Source organism: Amblyomma mixtum, chromosome 8, assembly GCF_055824585.1.
Source record: "Amblyomma mixtum isolate Tamu chromosome 8, ASM5582458v1, whole genome shotgun sequence".
NCBI classification, from domain to species: domain Eukaryota; kingdom Metazoa; phylum Arthropoda; class Arachnida; order Ixodida; family Ixodidae; genus Amblyomma; species Amblyomma mixtum.
The window spans coordinates 28,230,119-28,252,546 of NC_143019.1; the positions used below are offsets into that span (position 1 = coordinate 28,230,119).

The 22,428-nt window shown below is 48.4% G+C and overlaps 1 protein-coding gene across 1 annotated transcript in view; it reads right to left on the reverse strand.

Moving 5' to 3' along the window:
* LOC149331824 (uncharacterized) overlaps nt 1-20,601 on the reverse strand; it is a 70,078-nt gene extending 49,477 nt beyond the window's left edge. Inside the window, exons 1-2 of the mRNA XM_089557415.1 lie at nt 20,514-20,601; nt 19,597-19,709 (exon numbers count right to left, since the gene is read on the reverse strand). Of these exons, the coding sequence (XP_089413541.1) occupies nt 19,597-19,709; nt 20,514-20,601 (201 nt within the window). The remainder of the gene's footprint in view (nt 1-19,596; nt 19,710-20,513) is intronic.
* Between the last annotated feature and the right edge of the window lie 1,827 nt (nt 20,602-22,428).

The following is a 22,428-nucleotide window of genomic DNA, read 5'->3' on the forward strand; positions in this document are numbered from 1 at the left end:
TCAGGCATTGCGGATTAAGGGTGTAGAAGAGTTTTATGTGAAAACATTGGAAGATAATTATAACGATTGCACATCTACCATAGTCCTCCATAAAGTCAGCAATAAAATTCCAATACGGAAGGGTGTCCGTCAGGGAGACATGATCTCGCCTATGCTATTCACTGCCTGTTTACAGGAGGTATTCTGGGGCCTGAAGTGGGAGCAGTTGGGGATAAGAGTTAATGGAGAATACCTAAGTAATTTATGATTATTTGAATTAATTGGAGAGACATGGGAGAGGCCTTTTCCTTGCAGTGGTCATAGTCAGGCTGATGATGTTATTGATGACCTGGAAGCAGTACAGAGCCGAGCTGCCCGTCTTATCACCCGTAACTATGACGGGCTGTCGAGGGTCAATGAAATAAAAAAAAAATAATTGTCCCTAACCCCTCTTTTCCTTAGCAGGGCAGTATCACTCATGTGTCTGTTTCTTCAAAATTTACAGGATGAATTGAATTCTTCGAGATGCACTGACGACGCACATATGGTTCATCCCACATTGATCGATCATGCAAAGTTGGCGTTCCCCGGTGCTGTACAACAATATGCATTAATTCTTTCATTCCAAATGCATCGTCGGCGTGGAACCACCTTCCACCACAAGTTGTACTCGGAAATGAGATTGAAGAGTTCAAGAGGAAGATGTCAGTATATGATTGCTTACCATAGTCATTTTTGAATTTTTCTATTCTGCGTTTCATTTGGTTGTACCCATGCATTCTGTTACATTATAGCCTTCTATAACGTGCCCATCTGAGTGTTCAACATTTGCACAAATGGCGTTATTATATTTCTCATATCAATTTGCCTCCTTGTGTGAATTTTTTCCTCTTGGCATGTGTATTCATTCTCGTGCTTCGGTTTATCGACTGACATATTTCCGCCAGTTCATCATCAGCCTGACTACACCCACTGCAGGACAAAGGCCTCTGCCATGTCTCTCCAATTAACCCTGTCGTTTGTCAGTTGGCGCCACTGTATCCCCGCAAACTTCTTAATCTCATCCGCCCACCTAACTTTCTGCCGTCCCCTGCTACGTTTGCTTTCTGTTGGAATCCACTCCGTTACCCTTAAGAACCAGCGGTTATCTTGCCTTCGCATTACATGCCCTGCCCAAGCCCATTTCTTCCTCTTGATTATCTTTCATTGTGTCACAGTAGTGGTTTTTTTTTTGCTGTATGCGTTATGCCCTCCTGTAACCAATGAATTTTTTGTTTCTATGTATCGCTCAAATCAATAATGCCCTGTGGGCCATGGGAGTATCGGAACTGAATAAAAAAATATACGCCGCCCGTTTTTATCGTAATTGAGCTAGTAAGGCTTTCGATTGAAAGGTTCCTCGCGTTAAGCTTGCCGGCTTAGCGCATTAATCTGCGAAAGCTGATTGGCATTAGCGGATGAAAGGGAAGACAAATTTTTATCTCCTGGCTTGTTATATCTATTCTCAGAACAAATCCCATCAAATTCTGGTGTATCCTCTACCCTATAGACATAAATCTAATCGGCTCGATTAGATTTATTAGATTAGATTAGACGTTTAATATCTACCCCATCATTGCACACGGGAAGTATTCCTGATGATCGTACGATAGCCCAAATTGTTCCCATCTTCAAAACAGGTGATTGCGCATGCCCAGCTATCATATAATATCCCCTACTAGCATAAATTCTAAACTTCTAGGGAACATTATAGCATCAAACTCAATGTCCCACCTAGATTCAATTAACCTCTTTTATCCGCATCAGTATAGCTTCAGGAAATCGCTTTCACGTGAAACACAGCTGGCCGTGTTCACCCAACACATACTTAAGGACATGGACCATAACCTCCAGACAGATGCAATCTTTTTAGACTTTTTCAAAGACATTCGAATGCGTATCTCATCATCGTCTGTTTGCGAAACTTTCGTGCCTCGGGATTCCTACCAATCTAATTATGCTGGCTTGAACATTTTTTTAAAAGAGCGCTCGAAGTTCAAATCCGCAAATGACATCTACGTAGTCACCCTTACGAGATGTAACATCACGTGTCCCTCAAGGGGCCGGCCTATCACCATTACTTTTCTTAATATACATTAACGACCTACCCTCTAACATTCAATGCAAATTACGAGTCTTCGCGCATGATTCGCCATTTATAATGCAATAAATATCCCGACTGATAACCTTGTTTTGCAACAGGACCTTGACGTTATTGCATCATGGTGCGAAAAATGGCGAGCGCCATTACATCTATCTGAATGCACATCATTTTCCTTCACTCACAAACCCACCATATCGCATGTGCACACTAACAGTATCTCATCAGTGCCGATCACCGCTGCAATATCTTATAATCACCTAGGTGTACATCTCGCACCATCATTTTCATGGTTCACCCACATTACAACTATTTGCTCCGATACTTCACTCACACTTGGCTGCCAGAGAAGTAATCTGAAATCTGCATCCCCTAACATAAAACAGCTGGCGTACGAAACATTTGTACGGCCAAAATTATAGTGTGCATCATCCATCTGGCACCCATGGCAATCATATCTCACCGTCGATTTGGAATCGATCCAAAATCGTGCAGCTCGGTTCATTACTTCATGTTACTCAAGAGAAACCGGCATCACCGCCCTCAAGCAGTCCCTCCGAGTCACGCCCTGTCGTTTCCCGCCTATGATTACTCAATACATTTGTCATAGCACGAGAACACGACACACTCTATTAACCACGCCACTACGAACGTCCTTACGGCTCAGTCACGGAAACCCGATAGCACGCATAGGGTGCCCGCACGAATGCTTACAACAACCCATTCTTTGCCAACGCGAGAACACTCGAATTCACAGTCTAACGACATCGTTTCATGCACTGATCACAAAACATTCCGGGAGAAAATAAAAATTCATCTCATACAGATCCTGGTCGCATAAGCGCACTTTGCAGCAAATATTGTTTAATCTGTCTTTCAAGAGTGGTGTATCACCTGTTGTCGAATCCTGTCATGGTTGGAGCCCTTGCCATGTGAGTGTGCACGTTTGATTTCCTGTTTGTTATGCATGTTCACATCGCCTTACGCCGTTTCAACAATACGTCCCCCCTTATGTAATGCCTTCAGGCGTTTAAGAAAACAATGAAATGAATTAACTGAAAGAATAAGAATGGGGTGGACCGCATATGACAGGCTCTCTCAGATATCATGAATGGTAGTTTACCAATATCCCTCAAGGGAAAAGTATACAACGGATGTATATTACAGGTACTCACCTATGAGGCAGAAACATGGAGGCTAACGAAAAGGGTTCAGCTTAAGCTAAGGACGACGAATCGAGCTATGGAAAGAAAAATCATAGGTGTAACGTTAAGAGATCGGAAGCGGGCGGAGTGAGTGAAAGAACAAACGCTGGTTAAGGACATCCCAGTCGAAATCAAGAGGAGAAAATGGCCTTCGGCACGGTATGTAATACGAAAGCAAAATAACCGGTTGTCGTTAAAGGGCAACTGCATTGGTTTCAGAAATCGATGAGCTTAAATGGGTCGGATGTGTGAAACTTGCAGGTAAAGCATGCGTAGTCCTTTTGGGCTAGCATTTGAAATGGTGAAGTAATCGCCGATTCAAATCGCGACGGCCTTCGGGCTTCTCCGCAGAGCACAACGCCAAGGGGGGGGGGGGGGGGGGGCATGATGACGTCATCGAAGGTATCGGTACATTTTCAATGCATACACGCCCAATTTGAAGGAAAAAACCAACGTCGCCAAAGGCAATGCCCTCCGAACGTTGTTAGGCAGCATTCAACAAGGAACGCTAGTGTGTGGCTGACGGCAGCGGTAACTTGAAATCATACCTTCTGTGACGTCACGCTAAACTTCCCCGCACTCCTTTGGTGCTTTGAGGAGAAGCGCAAAATTCAATCGTCGATTACGTGATCATTTTAAATGCTAGTGCAAAAAAACTTGGCATGCTTTACCTACAGCCTATATAGATTTGAATCCTTGAACATCGCGAAATTCTCAAAAAGTGGTGCAGCTGCCCTTTAAACTTACGTTACGTTATATGGGGTTTTATGGCGCATAAGCAACTATGGCTATCATGCGCCAAACACAAGGTTAGATGATGTTAAGTCAAGTGTACAGAGGTTACATTATAATAGATTTAAAACATTGGCTTTCTTTAGAAACTTACAAACAAGTGAAAACTCGACAAGGGTTTGCTCGCCTAAAAGCAATGTGGGATGAAATGGAATGTGTTCATTGTAAAATGCCGTAAAAAACTTTTTTCTAAGTACTTCGAGATGCGAACAAGCAATTAAGATGTGATTTACTGTGAGCTCCTCACCACACATTTCACACAGAGGTCTTTCTTTTTTTGTTAATAAGAAGTTATGGGTGATGTGTGTGTGACCTATGCGTAAACGACATAAAATTACTTCGATAAAACGCTCTTTATGGCGGCATGATTTCCATTCTTTTAAAATGGGCTTTACAGTATGCAGCTTGTTGTTTCCTTCATTTTCCCAAGAGGCTTGCCATTTGGCTCTTAGTTGGCTACGTACTAACTTCATGTAATCCCTAGGAGGCAAATTCACATGTTTTATTTCCATGGTTCCGGCTTGTGCAGCACACATGTCGGCTCTCTCATTATCCCTAATGCCAACCTGACTGGGAACCCAGCAGAATTTTATAACATGTTTTTGTGTTGTGATCTTTACTATGTTGTGTATGATGCTTCCTATCAGTGGCTCCGTGGCATTTTTGGATTTTAATGCTGTAAGAACGCTCAGTGAATCTGTATAAATGATGCTGTTTTTGATGTTTTCATTTGTTATTTTCTGTACCGCAACACAAATGGCATAACACTCAGCGGTGAAAACTGTAGCACAAGACGGCAGTCGTACTGCATTTTTATTTTCTGCTTGTATTACTGCGCTTCCTACATGAGCATGAGTTTTTGACCCGTCAGTACAAAATGACGAGTAATTTCTGTATTTTTCTTGTAGTGCTAGATATTCTTGTATTATATGGTCGTGTGGTGTACAGGTTTTCCTGAGGCGTGTTAGTGTGACGTCACACACTGTGGGGAGAGTGTACCACGGTGGTAGCGCTTCGTGTCTTGGGGCAATATTTTTGATTTCGTTTAGTATGTTCAGAGTTTGACATTTTTCTTCGAAGCGCAAGAGCAACGGCTTAATCGCATGGGGCTTGTTGTTGAGTATTCGGGATGGGCATTTCGTGACAATTGGGTAACAGAGATGTTTGGGCTGAGAAAGGATTTTGAGGATGTATGTACAAGTTAGTGCTGTTCTTCGATCTTCTAAGGAAGGTTCATTAGTTTCCACATACAGACTTGCTATTGGTGAAGTTCTGTAAGCACCGGAAGACAACCTTAAACCAAGATTGTGGACAGGATCCAATCGTTTTATGTAGGACGGTCTTGCTGAGCCATATACTATGGACCCATAGTCTAACTTAGAGCGAACCAGAGAACGATATATATGTAACAGGGAAGCTCTATCAGACCCCCAGTAGTAGTAGTAGTAGAAAACTTTTATTTAGATCTTTTGAGAGATTCGCGGATTCGAAGCCTCCGTCGTCTTTCGTGGCGCCGGCGACTTGAGGCTTCTCTTCAGCAAGGTTGGGCCCCTAGTCCAGGGCTCCACTGAGTCGCGCTGCATCAGTAGCGTGCCGCACTAAGGCCCTTTGGGCCGCGAGCTCGCTGCTGGTGAGCCGGCTCTCCCATTGCTCCGCACTCGGGAATTCGTGTTGGTGGAATGCTTTATTTCGTTCGCACTCCCATGTGATGTGGTATAGTGTGGGTGTGTCGCCGCACCAGGGGCAGTTTGCTCTGTATTGTGTTGGTGACATCTTGTTATAGATGTACAAGTTGGGGAAGGAGTTTGTTTGTAGCCTACGCCAGCCGACTGCTTCCTCCCTCGTGAGGGCTTTGTGTGGTGGTGGGTACTTGAATCTAGTCCCTCTGTATAGTTGTAATGTCTCTGTGTATCCCCCCTCGCATGCTAGTAGCTGAAGCTCCAGAACATCTGACATGCCTGCTCGGTATGTAAGCCCTCGAGCTAGGCTGTCTGCTGTTTCGTTCCCCGCTACGCCTGCGTGGCCTGGGACCCAGATTATGTGTTGTATGGGTGTCTTCTCAGCAGAGGCTGCTGCCCCACTGATTATCCTGAGGGCCATGCCGCTAATTCTGCCCTTCGTATAGTTTTTACACGTGTCTTTCGAGTCTGTTAAGATGTTTAGGGATCGGCCTTTCCTATAAGCTGTTTATATGTGGCAAGAAAGTGAGCTTTTTATCGAAAGTTATCCCTAGGAATTTATGCTCTTGTTTGACAGGTAGTGGGGTTTGGTTTAAATATAGTGTGGGGTCGGCCTGTAGGCCTCGTCTCAAAGAGAACAGAACCGCTACTGTTTTCTGAAGGGAAAATCTAAATCCGTTTCTATCTGCCCAGGTAGCCAGTTTATTTATTGTTATTTGTATTTGCCGCTCACAGGTAGGTATGCTGGAAGACGTGCATACTATTTGGAGGTCGTCTACGTAAACTGAGTACATTATCGATTTTGGGATTACTTTTCCTATGGAGTTCATTTTGATGACAAATAAGGTCGTGCTGAGGATGCACCCTTGGGGCACTCCAGTTTCTTGGATAAAAGTCTTGGAGAAGGTTGCGCCTAGGCGGACTCTGAACGTTCGATTGGTCAGGAAGTCGCTCAAACAGCTCAGCATCCTGCCGCGGATACCTAGGTCCGCTAGGCCACGGAGAATACCGAACCTCCACGTGGTATCGTAAGCCTTCTCCAGATCAAAGAAGACTCCGATACAGTGTTGGCTGTGGATGAACGCTTCCCGGACTGTGTTCTCAAAGCGTACAAGGTGATCGGTTGTGGAACATGTCTTTTCAAAACCGCACTGGTGTATATCTAAAAGTTGCTGGGACTGAAGTATGAAGGTTAGTCTGATGTTTAGAATGCTTTCGAATGATTTTGCTATACAGCTAGTTAGTGCTATTGGCCTGTAACTGGTGGGACTAGTTTGTGGTTTGCCAGGTTTTAGAAAGGGTACTATGATTGCTTCTTTCCATGCTTGGGGGATTTCTCCACTTATCCATATTTTATTGAAAAATTTTAGGAGAGCCTCTATGGCAGCCTCAGGGAGGTGAGCAAGCATGGCATAATGTATATTGTCTGGGCCTGGTGCTGTCATTTTACCGGATGTTAGTACTGTGTTTAGTTCCTGCATGGTAATAAGCTGATTGTAGTCTTCATGTATGCATGTTCCAAAGGGCAGGCTTTGTTTTTCTACTATTGCTTTGTGCTTTTGAAATGTCTGTGTGTGTAGTTGGATGCGCTTGAAACTGTGGAAAAATGCTCACCCAATATGTTGGCCTGCTCTTCTAATGTTGTTTGAGTACCGGGTGTTGTTAGCATTGGAAATGTGAATGGAGTGAAATTTCCTGTGAATTTCCGCACCTGCTCCCACATTTTCTTTGATGATATTGAGCTGTTTATGGAGGATATGTACTCTTGCCATGATGCCCTTTCTGCGCTGCGTCTAATGTATCGTGCTTTGGCTCTAGCCCTTTTGAAGATGAGCAAGTTTCCTGCAGTGGGATATCTGCGAAGGTTGCCCCAAGCCTTGTTTTGCTGCGTTTTAGCCATTGAGCATTCATTTGACCACCAAACTTTGTGTTTTTCGTGAAATTTCAGACGTTTGTGGGATGGCTTCTATTGCTTCAGATATTAAGCATGTGACAAATTTTTCATTTAGTTCTTCTATAGTAAGGGTTTCGGCATATTCTTTTTCTAGTGTGGCCTTCGTTCTGAAAAGTGCCCAATCGGCGAGGTGAATTTTCCATCGCCGTGGCTTCGTAGGGAGGATGAATGTAGCTGATGTTAGTTTTAAAACCGTAGGTAAGTGATCACTTCCCCAGGGGACATCTAAAACATCCCAAATAAAATCATTAAAAACAGATGGTGATGTAAATGCTAAATCGAGGCAGGTCATTTTTCCAGAGCTGGGGCAGCAGTACGTGACTTTTCCCGTATTCATTAAACATATGTTATTCGAAAGAATAAAATCCTCGATGAGCTGACCCCTGCAATCAGTATGCTCACTTCCCCAGAATGAGGAGTGTGCGTTAAAATACCGTATTATTACATATGGCTCTGGCAACTGTTCCAGAAGTTCTTCTAGGTCATGCATGGCTATTGTGTTGTGTGGTGGTATGTACACAGAGCATATTGTTATTGTTTTATGGCTAATGATGTTTACTGCGACCGCTTCTAAGTTCGTCTTTAATGATACGTCTCTTGCAGGGACATCGCTTTGCGTTATGATAGCGACGCCTCCTGAGGGTCGGCTAGCTTGTACTCGGTCTTTCCGGAAAATATTATATTTTTTTAAGATGTTTGTGTGCTGTGGCCCAAGGTTCGTTTCTTGCAGGCACACAGCTGTAGGTGCCATTGTTTTGAGCACATCGGTTATGTCTGTGTAGTTTCTGTGTAGACCTCTACAGTTCAATTGTATTAGATACGCCATTGTGATAAGTTGGGGATTGGGGAAAGTTACTTATTCTCAGGGGCAGTGATTCGTGGTTTCCCGTTTTTCTCTAGGGAGTCTCGCCGCCGCTGCAGCGGTGGCGAACCAAGAGTTGTATCCATCGCCACTTTCGTGGCGCCGGATTTCCGCGGAGAATCCGCGGATACTTGTGTTTTAGATGTCAACGGGCTTTCGCTGACATCCGTCTCCTCCACGGTGGACGTGGAGGATGTTTCTTGTTTGCGATGGCCCGTGGCCTTCGCATTCGTCTTTTTTGTTGGCACCAGTGAACCATGCTCTGCTCCAGGGGCAGAGTCTCTTGGGTCAGCAGTTGCCTTCTTAGAGGGGTGGGGCAACAGGTCCAGTTCAGCAGAGGTGTTCTGGGTGTCTGTCGCCGAGGATGCCGCTGCTGAAAGTGGGGCCTGAGGGCCTCCGGCGAGGATCGCGTGGTCTTCCCGCGACATTTTCAGCCCTGTGGACTGTGTCACCGACTTCTGTGGTGGGGACTTGGTTGTCGACCCCAGGTCCTTCGGATCGACCTGTGTGCCGACAGAAACTGAAGGCGGCGGCGGTCCCCGCGTCACCGCTTCAGAGTATGTCCCTTTCTGTTGGAAAGAGACGCGTTTTTTTGCTTCAAGGTAGGACAGGTTTTCTGTGGTCTTCAAAGTTATGATTTGTTTTTCTGTTTACCAGACTGGGCATGACCTGGAGTACGCGCCATGTGCGCCATTGCAGTTGATGCACTTTGGTGTGCGTTCGCATCTTTCTTCTGTATGTGCGTCTTCTGCGCATGTGACACAAGTGGGTTTTCTTCGGCAGGCCAACATGCTGTGTCCAAAGCGCTGGCACTTGAAACATCGTCTCGGATTCGGTATGTATGGGCGGACTTTACAATGGAGGTATTAAAGACGTTCGCGTTAACTCGCGCAAAAACGTTGTTGCTGTTGACGTCCATCATGCGCCAGCACTCGAATCACTGCGGGTCATCACTGAACTCGGAGGCACGTCGGTCCGTACAGTTATCCCGCTCGGCGAGGACGTTTCTTCTGGCGTCATCTATGACGTCGATGAGACGATCACGCAAGAAGATCTGCCCATACTTGTGAAGCCAGGAAACGAAGGCACCGTGATTCTCCGAGTTTCACGTCTTGGGAAAGCTCGCTGTGTCAAGATTGTCTTCAAAGGCGACAGCCTTCCGTCACATGTGAAGGTAGGCCTTTTTCGTCACGCAGTACGGCCATTCATACCAAAGCCCCTACAATGCACCAATTGTATGAAACTGGGCCATGTTAGCGGACTCTGCGGCAACGCGAGTGTGTGTTCCCGGTGTGCCGAGCCTCATGATTCTGAGACATGCACAGCACAAATTCTGAGGTGTTCAAACTGCAACGGTCCCCATGACGCCTCATCTAGAGACTGACCGCGGCTAAAAGCAGAGCGTGCTGTCCTAAGACAACTGGTCCGAGACAACTCGACGCACCGCGAAGCCGCCGCGATCGTTCGCAAGAGACGTGCCCGACGCAAGAGGAAATCCAGACAGGCTGCTGCCAATGACAGCCGCAACGACGCGCTGTTGGCGCCTCCTGCTCACCCTCCTCCACCTCCTGTTCCTCCTCGCCCCAGTGTGCTCCGTCCGCCCTCTGTGGACAAGGGTGGCCAGATGTCATCAGGTTCCGATCCTTGGCCAGCGCTTCCGCCATTATGTCCTCCTGAGGCCCCTCCACGTAAGCTCCCATCGCTGAGCACGTCGGCCGCTGCAGACGGGCTCCCGGAGCAAGACCGCCAAACCCTTGTGATTTTAAAGACCGTGGTCAACGCAATTCGGCCTCTCCTACAGGCTCTGCAATCTCCAACTGCTCGAAGCGTTTTACTAGTGCTGGACTCCCTGGGTTCAGCACTTCAAGGACTTTAATCCATAATGGCTGGCCACCTTCCCACCTTTCGTGAGGAAGTCAGAGGCGCCACGATCTTCCAATGGAACGCAAGAGGTCTGAGGTCGCGAATGTCAAGTTTTCGTCCTTACGTATTCACTAACTACTTCCCGATATTGGTAATCTGCGAGCCCAAATTATCAGGAGCAATCAGGCTCTCCGGGTACGAATCTTTCTTCGCCCCTACATGCGGGGAGCGCAGCCAAGTCTTGGTATACCTCCGCACTGACATGACGTATGTTTGCTGCCCAGTTCCACCTCACAATGACAATCAATACGCGTGTTTCTTAATCAAGACGAAAACGCTAGAATTCACACTGATTGCAGCATATGTGTCACCCTCCTCTCAATTAGACTGCGAAAGGCTGAAGGCCATCATGGAAGAAACCCGTGCTCCTTGGATCATTACTGGCGATTTTAACGCCCACCATTTGCTACGGGGAAGCACCAGAATTAACGCCAAAGGAAGGCGTCTGGCGTTATTTGCTTCCGACAATGATCTGTATGTTATGAATGACGGCAGTCCGACATACCTGCGCGGCTGTCACTACAGCAGCTGCCTGGACCTGACATTAGTTTCAAGGTCGTTGCACCGGAGTGTTCGCTGGTTTTGTGATGTCGAGACCCATGGAAGTGACCACATTCCTACCTACCTCAAAATAAACGGCCTTGTTGCGTCCACCCCAGCCCAACTCGCGCGAATCGACTGGGCAGTATTTCGAAAACATATGGAGGAGACGAGCAAAGAAGCCCTCACTGGCAGGCTGGAGCACACTATAGCTAATGCTATGAACGTTGCGAGATGTCACATCACGTCCTCAAGAATACGCAGTGATTTCGATATTGAACTAGAACGCCTGCGTGCTCTTCGGCGGAGAGCAGAAAAGCGACACAGACGAACCAAGTGCTTAAATGATCTACGGGAGGCGAGACGTACGCAGAAAAAAATCAAACGAAGATTGGATCAGCTGGCGAACCAGCGCTGGAGGTCCTTTTGTCAGCACTTGGATCCCCGCAAGCCCATGTCCCTCATATGGCGTACTGTGCGGGGCCTCCGTACGCTTCCGCAACAAAGACAACCATTCTATGCGTTGGCTGTCTATCAAGATCGACAGCAGTCTGAAGTAGCAACGGACTACTGCAGAAAAATTGCTGGTGTACCAACTGCTTCGAGTTCCTGGCGTGTTCCTCCTGCCTCACGGGTCTCAGCCATGGATGTCCTTTTTTCTCGCGAGGAACTCGACGCTGCTCTTGCAGGATGTCGGCGTTCGTCTTCACCAGGGCCAGATGGAATCACATATGCTGCGCTGTCCCACCTTGGCCACGACGCGCGAGAAGAGCTCCTCAAACGTTACAACGACTCTTGGCTCGACGGTGCTGTTCCTCAAGAATGGAGATCGAGTCGATTGATACCCCTACTAAAACCAGGGAAATCTCCACTCGAGCTCTCATCGTATAGGCCAATAGCTTTGGCCAGTTGCGTAGGAAAGGTCATGGAGAAAATGATTTTGTCGCGCCTTGAGTGGTACCTCGAACACTACAAAATATACCCCGACGCTATAGCCGGCTTCAGGCGGGGTTGCTCCTCTATTGACAACGTCGTTGACCTCGTATCCACGGTTCAACAACAGAAGCACTTGAAACGTTTGTCAGTGGCACTCTTTCTGGATGTAAAAGGTGCCTACGACAACGTGACCCATGAGGCCCTCCTTGATGCGCTGGAAACTGTGGGCATCGGTGGTCGGATGTTTGCGTGGATAGAGAGCTATCTGTCCAAAAGATCATTTTTTATCCAATGTGATGATGGCCCGACGCCTGCGCATTACACCTACCGTGGCGTGCCCCAGGGCGGTGTCCTTAGCCCTACATTGTTTAATCTGACTCTCATCGCCCTCCCTGAGAACCTCCCCAACACCGTCCAGGTGTGCATGTACGCCGATGATATCTGCATTTGGGCCTCCTCTGTGACGCGTCCCCAGGTGCGGGCAAGACTTCAGCGGGCAGCATCGATCACTTCTTCCTATCTCCAGAAGAAAGGTCTCAGCGTTTCACCGGAAAAGTGCGCGCTAGTGGCATTTACACGTAAATGTATGACTCCATATCCGGTACGCATCGACGGTCAAGTCATTTCTTACAGCAAATCTCATCGTTTCCTAGGGATCCTGATCGACCGCAATTTATCATGGAGCCCGCATTGCACTCTACTAAAAAAAAAGCTAACATCTATCGCTCATTTACTTCGATTTCTGGGAGGAAAATCATGGGGCTCGTCGGTCCAGTCAATGCTGGAGTTGTACAGAGCTCTATTTGTGGGATGCTTGCGGTACAGTACACCTGTACTCTCAAACACGTGCAAAACTAACATGCGTGCCCTCCAGTCAGTGCAGGGTCAGGCCCTTCACACAAGCCTAGGTCTCCCTCGGAGCGCATCAACACTGGGTAGCATTGCACTCGCCAAAGACCACCCGATCTCTACTTATATTGTCCTAGACTGCTTGCGAATGCACATACGTCATATCTCAAGGATTCCACAGCATCACCTTGCGCCTTTGCCACTGCAGAGACCACATTCTGCATTTGCGAAGGTGATAACGACGCAACAGTCGTCGATCCCACAGTTCACCCCGGCAGCACTACCTCCCTCTCCTCTGTGGTGTACGCGGCTCCCATGTGTGCGCCTTGCTATTCCGGGGATAGCGAAGAAGTCAAATTTATCGACGCCAGCCATTAAGCAACTGACACTGTCCATGCTCCACTTCGAATATTTTGACCGTACTCACGTCTATACGGATGGATCAGTAACCTCTACTAGTTCTGCTTGCGCTGTGGTCGTTCCTGCGCGACAGACTCAAATTCACCAACAAATTTCGCATCGGACTACCTCTACTGGAGCAGAGTTGGCCGCGCTTCTTGCGGCGGTACAGTATATCTCACAACAATCACCTCAAAAATGGGCTGTTTTCTGTGATTCAAAAGCTGCCCTACAATGTCTTCAATCTGCCTTGAGACATAGCGACCATGAGCAACTTATAGCGGAGATACGATATCTGCATCACCAGGCAATCGAACAAGACCATGAAATCATCTTCCAGTGGGTACCAGGCCATAGCGGCATTGTTGGTAACGCCTTAGCTGACGATGCTGCTCGATCGGCTCGGCGTTCACAAACGCCTATTCCCATCTCATCTCAATGGCTGACTCTCCTGCGTGTGGCCAGTGTGGTTGTGACGAGACGATCAGCCACCTCCTCTGTGACTGCCCTCGTTTTGAGCGAGAGCGCGGTTGCCTAGTTGCTTCTCTGCTCCGCTTGGACTCGCGTCCTTTAACAGAGTCTAACGTTCTGGGGCCTTGGACACAACCTTCCAGACAACGGAAAGCGGTGAAAGCGCTCCTGAATTTCCTAAGGGACTCGGGGTTGCATTCCCGCCTATAATCTTTATGTTTTCAGTGCGCGCCCTCTGTCCCTGTGACATAGTGGTCGATGGACACTTGACAGACTCATTTCTTTGCCGCTCTTTTTCCTTTTTTCCCCTTTGTTCCCCTCCCCAAGTGTAGGGTAGCCAACTGGGCATCGCCTGGTTAACCTCCCTGCCTTTCCGTCCTTTTCTCTCTCTCTCTCTCTCTATGCGGCATGGATGGAGTCAGGCAGAGTTGTGCTATTGAAAGTTAGTACAATATGTTTGGTCTTGATTTCAGCATTGTTTCTCTGGATGGTTATTCGTCGGGCTGCTATTACTCCCTGTTCGGCTAGTTCTTCTTCCATTTCCGCATCGGTACTCTGTAGGAGTTCATATTCAGATATGACGCCCTTTGAGTGGTTCAGGGTGCGGTGCGGGGTTACCTGTATGCTCATTTCTCCAAGATTCTGTAATGACATCAGTTTGGTGCTCTGTTCTTTTGTGTTTATTTCTACAAGGAGGTCTCCGGTTCGTTGCTTTTTTGCTTTGTAGTCTTTGCCTACACAACTTTTTAGGGTGTTGGCGATGACAAATGCAGATAGGTTGGCTACCGGTACATTAGTGTTTGAGTGAAGCATAAAAAACTTCGCAAACGTTTCTGGCTTCTGTGGACTCAGTTTCTTCACATCGGTGCGACCCCTTTTCGGGGGTCGATCAGATTTTTTTTGCAGCTTTTTCCATACGGCATGTATAAACTAAGGGTTCCTGATACTTTGTCGCCTCTGATTCACCCTTATACACAGAGGAAGGTCCCGGGACTCCCCGCCTGGTAGACAGACGAGGAGCCCATCGGCCGAGGATTGACCACTTCCTCGACCGCCACCGTTCGAGGTTTCTTCCCTCCACCTTTCAACCTATCGCCACGGTACGGATGACAGCTTCGGTATGGGCACTAAGGGTCCGTGGTGGCGCCAAGCACCAACACCTCGTTACACAAGGTGCCCTTGCGGGCTGCCCTTTAAGGGTAACGGAGTGGATTCCAAGAGAAGGCAAACGTAGCAGGGGGCGGCAGAAAGTTAGGTGGGCGGATGAGATTAAGAAGCTTGCGGGGATACGGTGGCCGCAACTGGCAAAGGACATCGTAGATGAAATCAAGAGGAATAAATGGGGCCTAAGCGGAGCCGCGGTGGCTCAGTGGCCCTCCCTTGCCTGGCGCATACTGCAATTTAGCTGCCGGTGCGAAGATCCAGCTTCACGCAACCTGATTTGGGCATACGGTCACCAGGGACTCCAGGGAAACGAACAGGCCGATCAGGCCGCTCGCGCACTCTCTCCTCGGGCTATCTCCCTGTCCTACTCCGAATCAGACAATCTGGCCCTTACATTCAAACAAATCACCAATTACTACAAGGAGGAGCACCGGCACTACCCGACCCCTTATAAGAGACTGGACGCGCTGACGAGCGCCTCCTCATCAAAACTCATCAAACACTGTACTGTGCCCGGCGGGGCTTAAGTATTTCAACACATCCTTTGACGGCGCGTGCCAGCTCTGTGGGGAGGTGGTTGACACCTCCCGCATGGTTTGGGAGTGCCCATCTATCCCCCCCCCCCCCCCGCCTCAACCCCACCAGAGAGGACTGGGAGGCGGTCCTGTTCGGCTGTCAAGACCTCAAGACCCAAAAAAGGTCTCGGTTCAACGGACGAGGATGGCGTTGCTTGCCAATGCGATTACGGAATAGGGGCTTCACCTAGTATTGTGAGGGGAAGGTGCCAATAGGGCCCTACCCCAATCACATCTCTGTAATTGTTTAATTGTTGATTAATGTTTTTCGCCACCGCCACGACGGCCCCTCTTCCTTTCTTCTACCAAATTCTTCACCATAGTACTCGCGACGGCGATCCAACTCATCGCTCAATCATATGGGTCCCCGGCCACCAAGGCATGCCATGTAACGAAGCCGCCCATGAGGTAGCCCGCGCACTCACTCACCGGGCACCAGGCATTCCTTGGGAGGACCTTAACCCAGATCACAGCCCTCTTATTTCTTCTCAAGACTTTGCTGAGCACTAACGTGCCGCACGCCGGCGCTACCCGGTTCCTATGAAGGGACTGGGTAAAGCTGGCGAACGAACTCTCCTCAGGCTCTTTACAAACATTAAAAACACCCTGCTGTGTCCGGCGGTTCTCAAGCACTTTAATCCTTTTTGGAAGGCCGCTGCTCATTTTGTGAGGAGGTGGCCGACACCTTCCACATGGTTTGGGCATGCATGAAAAATCCTTCTCTCCCCCCCATCACCCCTTCCCCTACCCGCGAGGACTGGGGGGCGGCCCTGCCCGGCTGCCAGGAACTATCCGTCCGCCCAACAGGGCCTGGTTCGGAGGACGTGCGCAGTGGTCATGACCAACGAGATCCCGGAATGAGGGAGTCCGCCAAGTATTGCAAGGGGCGAGACCCACTAGGAGCCTCTCAGGGGCAAGCACCTCTCTGTAAATATTGTAAGGGAAGACTTCACGTAAGACGTTTATTCTAGCCCTTTCGCCAGAGACGTCTTCCAAGCGAACAGCCTCAAGCGATGACGATGGGAATCTTCAGGTGAAAGAGAATGAAGTCGCAGCCAGAGAGGCGACGACGACGAAGGCGAATAAATTGCTTACAATATAGCCGAATAAATGCTTTTCACGACCACCACCCCCTTTCTTTTTTCACTCCCTCCTTTATCCCTTTCCCTACGGCGCGGTTAGGGTGTCCACCGAGATATGTGCGACAATTACTGCATTCATTTCCTTTCCTCAAAACCAATTTTCATTTTCAGGGAATGTAATGCGAAGGCAAGATAACCACTGATCTTTCATGGTAACGGAGCGGATTCCAAAGGAAACCAAACACAGCAGGGGGGGAGGGGGGGGCATAAAGTTGGGTGAGAGGATGAGATTAAGAAGATTGCGGGGATACGGGTGCCGCAGCTGGCAAAAAGAAAGGGTTATTAGATAGAGAGACACGGGAGAGGTCTTTGCCCAGCAGTTGGCGTAGTCAGGCTGATGATGATCAGGAGGAAGTACGTTGCTACAAAAAACTGAATCGATTCGTTCTAAACCCCCTCTACACACTTAACAGAACGCACGTGCCTCTAAAGTGAGTATTAGGAAACTTGCTTAATTTGATGCTTAACTAATTAAACAGAATTTTAAAGATACACTGAGGAGCGCCACACGACGGGAAACAATATGTCTTTGGTTGCACCCAGATCCGATTCACCACTTTTTTTAATCACTGGTTCAAGTTACGTGAAACACCCTGTACAGCAAGCTTGCCAAAATGTAAATAGACGAGGAGGGAGAGTATGGCCTAGGATGTGATCCTATAGATGTATTATTCTGCATATGCGTGCCCTGATCAAAAGAGAATTGTATAAAACAAAAAAACGAAAGCAAAATTCAACGTCCAACAAATAGCGCTAATAGCAGCAGGCGTTGAGAAAGCATAAGATTAACGCCCCATGGAAAAGTGGGATTGTAATTAGAACTACTCAGCAGTATGGAAATGGAACAAGCAAAGTTACAAACCGCTGGGAAGGAAAGAGGAAACCACGAGGCTGACGCAATAAGGAATTTAAGGAGGTCATTGAACAACTACGGGTGGCTTCAGGGAAACAGAGAGGAAGGAATAGACCGAAAATGGGAATCTTATCGATGATAGAAACTGCTTGTATAGGTCCTCGTCCAGAGTAAAATAAAGTAATCCCCTGATCGCGCAGCTAAAGGTGGGCCAAGGAAATTTTGGAACCATATAAGTTGTTTGGGTAACAAAAAAAGCGAAGCGCAAGAGGAGGGTGCACGCTGCTGCAGGTACCGCAGAAGCCCGCAGCAACCACACAGACTTTTTTTTTATACTGGACGTTTTGTTTCATGAACGTTTATGAACCAAAACGTCCAGTAAAAAAGAAAGCGTGCGTGGTATCTTTCGGATGTCTTGTCCACGTGTCCTTGCTGTGGCCTTCCTCGGTACCTACAGCAGTGTGCCGATCGATATACAAATATAAAGGTACAGTCGGGGACAAAAGTCTCCGGATCACGTGTTCCTCAAACAAAGCTTATAGCTCTACTATCAGACAGCAGCTCGAGACCGCACTTGTGGAGATGAAAGAACAAAAATTTAACTTTTGCCTCCACAAGGGTGGTCCCCAGCCACCGACTATTAGCAAAGCTATCGGCTTCGTTAGAGGAACACGTGGTCCGGAGACTTTTGTCCCCGACTGTACCTTCATTAAACAAAGTTATAAGTCGGAGTACCTCCTGTCTTCATGTTCACGATATGGGCTATGCCTTAGTTAATGTCTCCGAAGGTTTTAATCGCCTGACGTTCTTTAACATGCACTGACATCGCACAGCACATGGGCCTCTAGCATGTCGCCTCCGTGGAAACGTGATCGCCGCGGGATCGAACCAGCGTTTTTTGGGCCCAGCGGCCACAGCGCCGGCTTTCGTCATGTTGATGTCTTGTAATTTTGCAGTAGAAGCGTGTGAACTAAACAGTGCAGAACGAATTGGTGGTAAGTGCTGCTTCGCTAGCCAGTTAACCATTACTGTGGGCACTTCGTTTTCGCAGTTTGTACGTGTCTTCGTCTATGGTCCCCAAAGCGACAAAGCGAATAATTTGTTCCAGTGAACCATGCCGGCAGCCGCCGAACAACGTGCAAAACCCGACCAAAAAGGCGGGCAGAACACGATACCAGGAACCACCCTGATGGCCACCATTGGACGCTAGGGCCTAACCTTCTTGTAAGCTTTCCGCGTATAATGAGGCCATTACGTTCATTCACTTCATAAGCGGTTACAAGCCACATTATTTTTTTTTAGCCTCCAGCAGCAAGGAATTCTTGTTCCGCGGAATCAATGCAAGGATGAGCCTGATTGTAAGGGAAAACGTTTCCGTGGGGCCGTCGCTATCTCCAAACGATTCTTCAATGTCTCTGCGCGTCGTCAACAGTCAGCGCGAAATCCGCGTTCCTTTCCACCCCCCCCCCTCTCTGATTATGATGTTCATCCTGTCTCACAAAAGTAACTGCTCGGGCGCTGTCACCCTCGAAAGAGAAGCTAGGCCTCTTTCTCCTCACATCATGGCGCCTTGTGTTTCGCAATACACTCCAGAATGCGTGTGGTGCGGAGAGATAGCCACCCTCTACCATTCCACATGGGGCTGTCGGGCGAGCCAGATAGAGCCCAAAATTACAAACCCGTCAGTCGAGCAGCGGGAGGAGCTTCTGTCCAGCTCCGACCCGCAAGATCAGCTTGCGCTGGTTGAGCGGGCCGAGGAGGCAGCAAGAACCAATGGGACCCTGTACCTAGGAACACCACCTGCTGCTCAAGACCCCAACCCCTAAACCCCGTCCCATTTTGCGGAATGAAGTTCATACTACTACTCCATAATGCTCACAGTTGAGCAGTCATAGAAAATGCAGTTTGAAATTCCCACTGACGAGCATGATTGGTCCGTTCATATACCGAACATCATTGCCTTGAGATATATTATAAACACCCTGGCTACAACACAACTGTGGGAGTGTGGGGAGCGCAGGTACTTTGTGCAGCCAAGTCAAGTTTGCAATTTCCACAATCCTGCTGCTTCTACAGACCATCTCGTTGACGCTGCGGCATTGTCGCACGGAATGCAGTAAGTGACGTGCTCACCGTGTGCCGGTCCTCGGAGACGGTGAGCTCTGCCGTCCAAAGATTCTCGTGTACGTAGAAAACGTGTCCTGCACCTCCTGTCATCCAACCTCGTGTCTGCCTACAGTCGTGACCTGCGCAAATTCGTTATGGGGGTTTGAAACTGTAGCCCATTGTCAACTTTCGTCACGGTTAGCCCGGTGCCTGCTACGGTTCTCTTCAGGTATTTTCTTTGTTCTTTTCTGTTTCTGGAATTTTTTTCTCTTTTTATACATGCGATCAATTAGCATGCCACTATAGGGACCTTAGAAGTGAGGAGTAGTGCGATGTTTAGGGAAATCCCCCACGGTGAAGTAGATTTATAATAAGGAAGTAATTACTAAATAGCAGCCATACGGCGTCACTGCTGAATTGCAGTGACGCCTGACATCGCACCCAATTACTCAATCATTCTCAGCATTTTCGCAGCGTATCCGTGACTCACGCATCATTCCAATGTGTCATCACTAATTTCACTTGCAACTAGTTCAGCAGGCCCCGGGGTTCCAAATACTCACACAGCACCCAGTCGTCCGCGTAGTTCATGTATATGTAGTTTCGCACACGGATCCTCGCCTTTTTTTTCCCTGATGTGTCACCTCCTTGCTTTTGCACTGCGCGTATATCTTCTACTATAGCGCGCTTGCAGCAGTGCACAGGTGCCAAACAACATGTAAAGCAAGACTGCAAGCATGACCGGTCCTTCAAATATACCAAACGCAACTGATCTTTTATAATTCATGAACATCATGGCCACAATACAACTGTGACAGTAAGGGGAGTTCATATACTCTAGACATCCAAAAAAAGTTCGCTTTCCTTAGTCCTGCTCCTGCGGACTATGCATTTAGGTGGTTCCGCAGCATTTTAGCTTTGGCTGAATTGCGCGATGTGCTCACCGTGTGCAGGTTCTCGGAGACGGTGAGCTCTGCCGCCCAAGGCTTCAGGCGCAGCGGCGTGGACAACTTCTCCTGTTCCTCCGGTCATCCAGCAACGCGCTCGGGTACAGCACGGACCTGCACAAATTTGTTACCAGGGGGGGGGGGGGGGGAGTAAGGGAATTAAGGGCAAGATAAGAAAAGATCCAGGCAACCCCTGGATCAGCTTCAGCTTTTATAAGGTGACAGTGCTACATGCTGTGTTCAGTTTAACGTCCCCAAACTGCTCATGAGCTATGAATGACACCGCAGTGAAGATCTTCACAATAATCTGGACCACCCGACGTTTTAACGCGCCCGGACAGTGCACAGCCCATGGCTGCTGTTGCATTTTGCCTTAGCCCTGTGGTAAGGGTGTTCGGCTACTGAGCCGGAGGACTGGGGTTCAATGCCGAAGAATGCCACTGTCTTCACACTATAACAGCTTATGAAGGGAATATTGGAAGCCATCATATTGCTGAATTATTGTAATGAAAATCATGGTGGCGGATGGAAAAGCATGGTGGAGGGTAGAGCAGCACGACCTTGGGAGTGCGCCCAGGGCTACTTAGTCGGCCAGCTGTGCCGATCCCAGCCAGGCACGCTAGGTGGATTTTGAGAGAAGTATAGGTATTGGGAGGGCGATAAGACAATGGAAGTGGCATTGTCCTAGGTCGGCGTATGGAAGGGGGCAGTTTCTATAGGACGAGTCGGAACGCGCCCGAAAAAACTACAACGGGACTCCAGAGAGCAGTGGGCCCAAATTAATTTTTCGGGGGATGGGGATGCGAGTAACGGAGGGGATGAGGTCGAGAGAAGGAAATGTGTGCAAGCGAGAGTAGCACATGTTCCGTGATTTGCTTATTTTAGAGGAGGGCTTCGCCCTCCGAGGGTGCACTTGACTAGAGGATCGCAGGTGTCCTCCATAACCACCGCAATAAAATTGCAGTACGGAAGGATGTCAGACAGAGAGGCACTATATTTCCAATGCTATTCACCGCCTAGTTGCTGGAGGTATTCGGAGACCTAGATAGGGAACGGTTGGGGATAACAGTTGCGAGCATCCAGTCTACCCTTCGACCGTCCTAGGCGGCGCATATCCTGCCGAACTCTCTCAAGTGGCCTACAGCGACCCTTACCCTCCCGGCTCTCTCGGGGTTGGCAGAGAAGAAAGCTGGAAAGCAGCATCCACATCGTCACGTGGTTGACCCTCCTTTCCCCCTCGTGTATTCGGTGGCCGCACGGGCAGCCCACCACGGGGAGAGAGTTGAAGGAGCCATGAGACAACGCGTGACGGGATGGACGGAGCCATGAGACAAACGCGGCTTTTCCAGGTGACATCGAGCTTTCCCCGTGCCCGTTTCCTGCTGCCTGCGCTACCGAGGGCGGTTATCGTATTTTGGAATCACCCCAAATAAACGATTTTCCTGCGGGCTATACCTCGGTGTGTTGGTCCTGTCGACCTCCACAGTGTAATCGGGGCTAGCGGAGTGGCATTGGTCCTGAGTGCTCGCTGTGTCGTCCTTAACATAAGCAGAACCCTTTTCGTTAGCCTCCTCGTTTCTGCCTCGTATGTGACTACTGGTGGGATACAGCTGCTGTACAGTTATCTCTTCAGGTATAATAATGGGTGGAAAATGATCCATTCCGCGTGGGTTGTCCAGAAGATCTCATTTAACATCATTAAAAGGTGATGGTGAACTAAACGATAAATCTAAACTGCTAATTTTTGCAGTTTTTAGGGAGCAGTACATGGGCTTTCCTGAATTCAGTAGGCACACATTACTGCACAGAATAAAATCTTCTAAAATGCGACCTCTGGGATTAGTTTCTCCACTTCCCCAGAAAGAGGAGTTGTCCGACTAACAGATATGGCTCTGGTAGCTTTTCTAGAAGT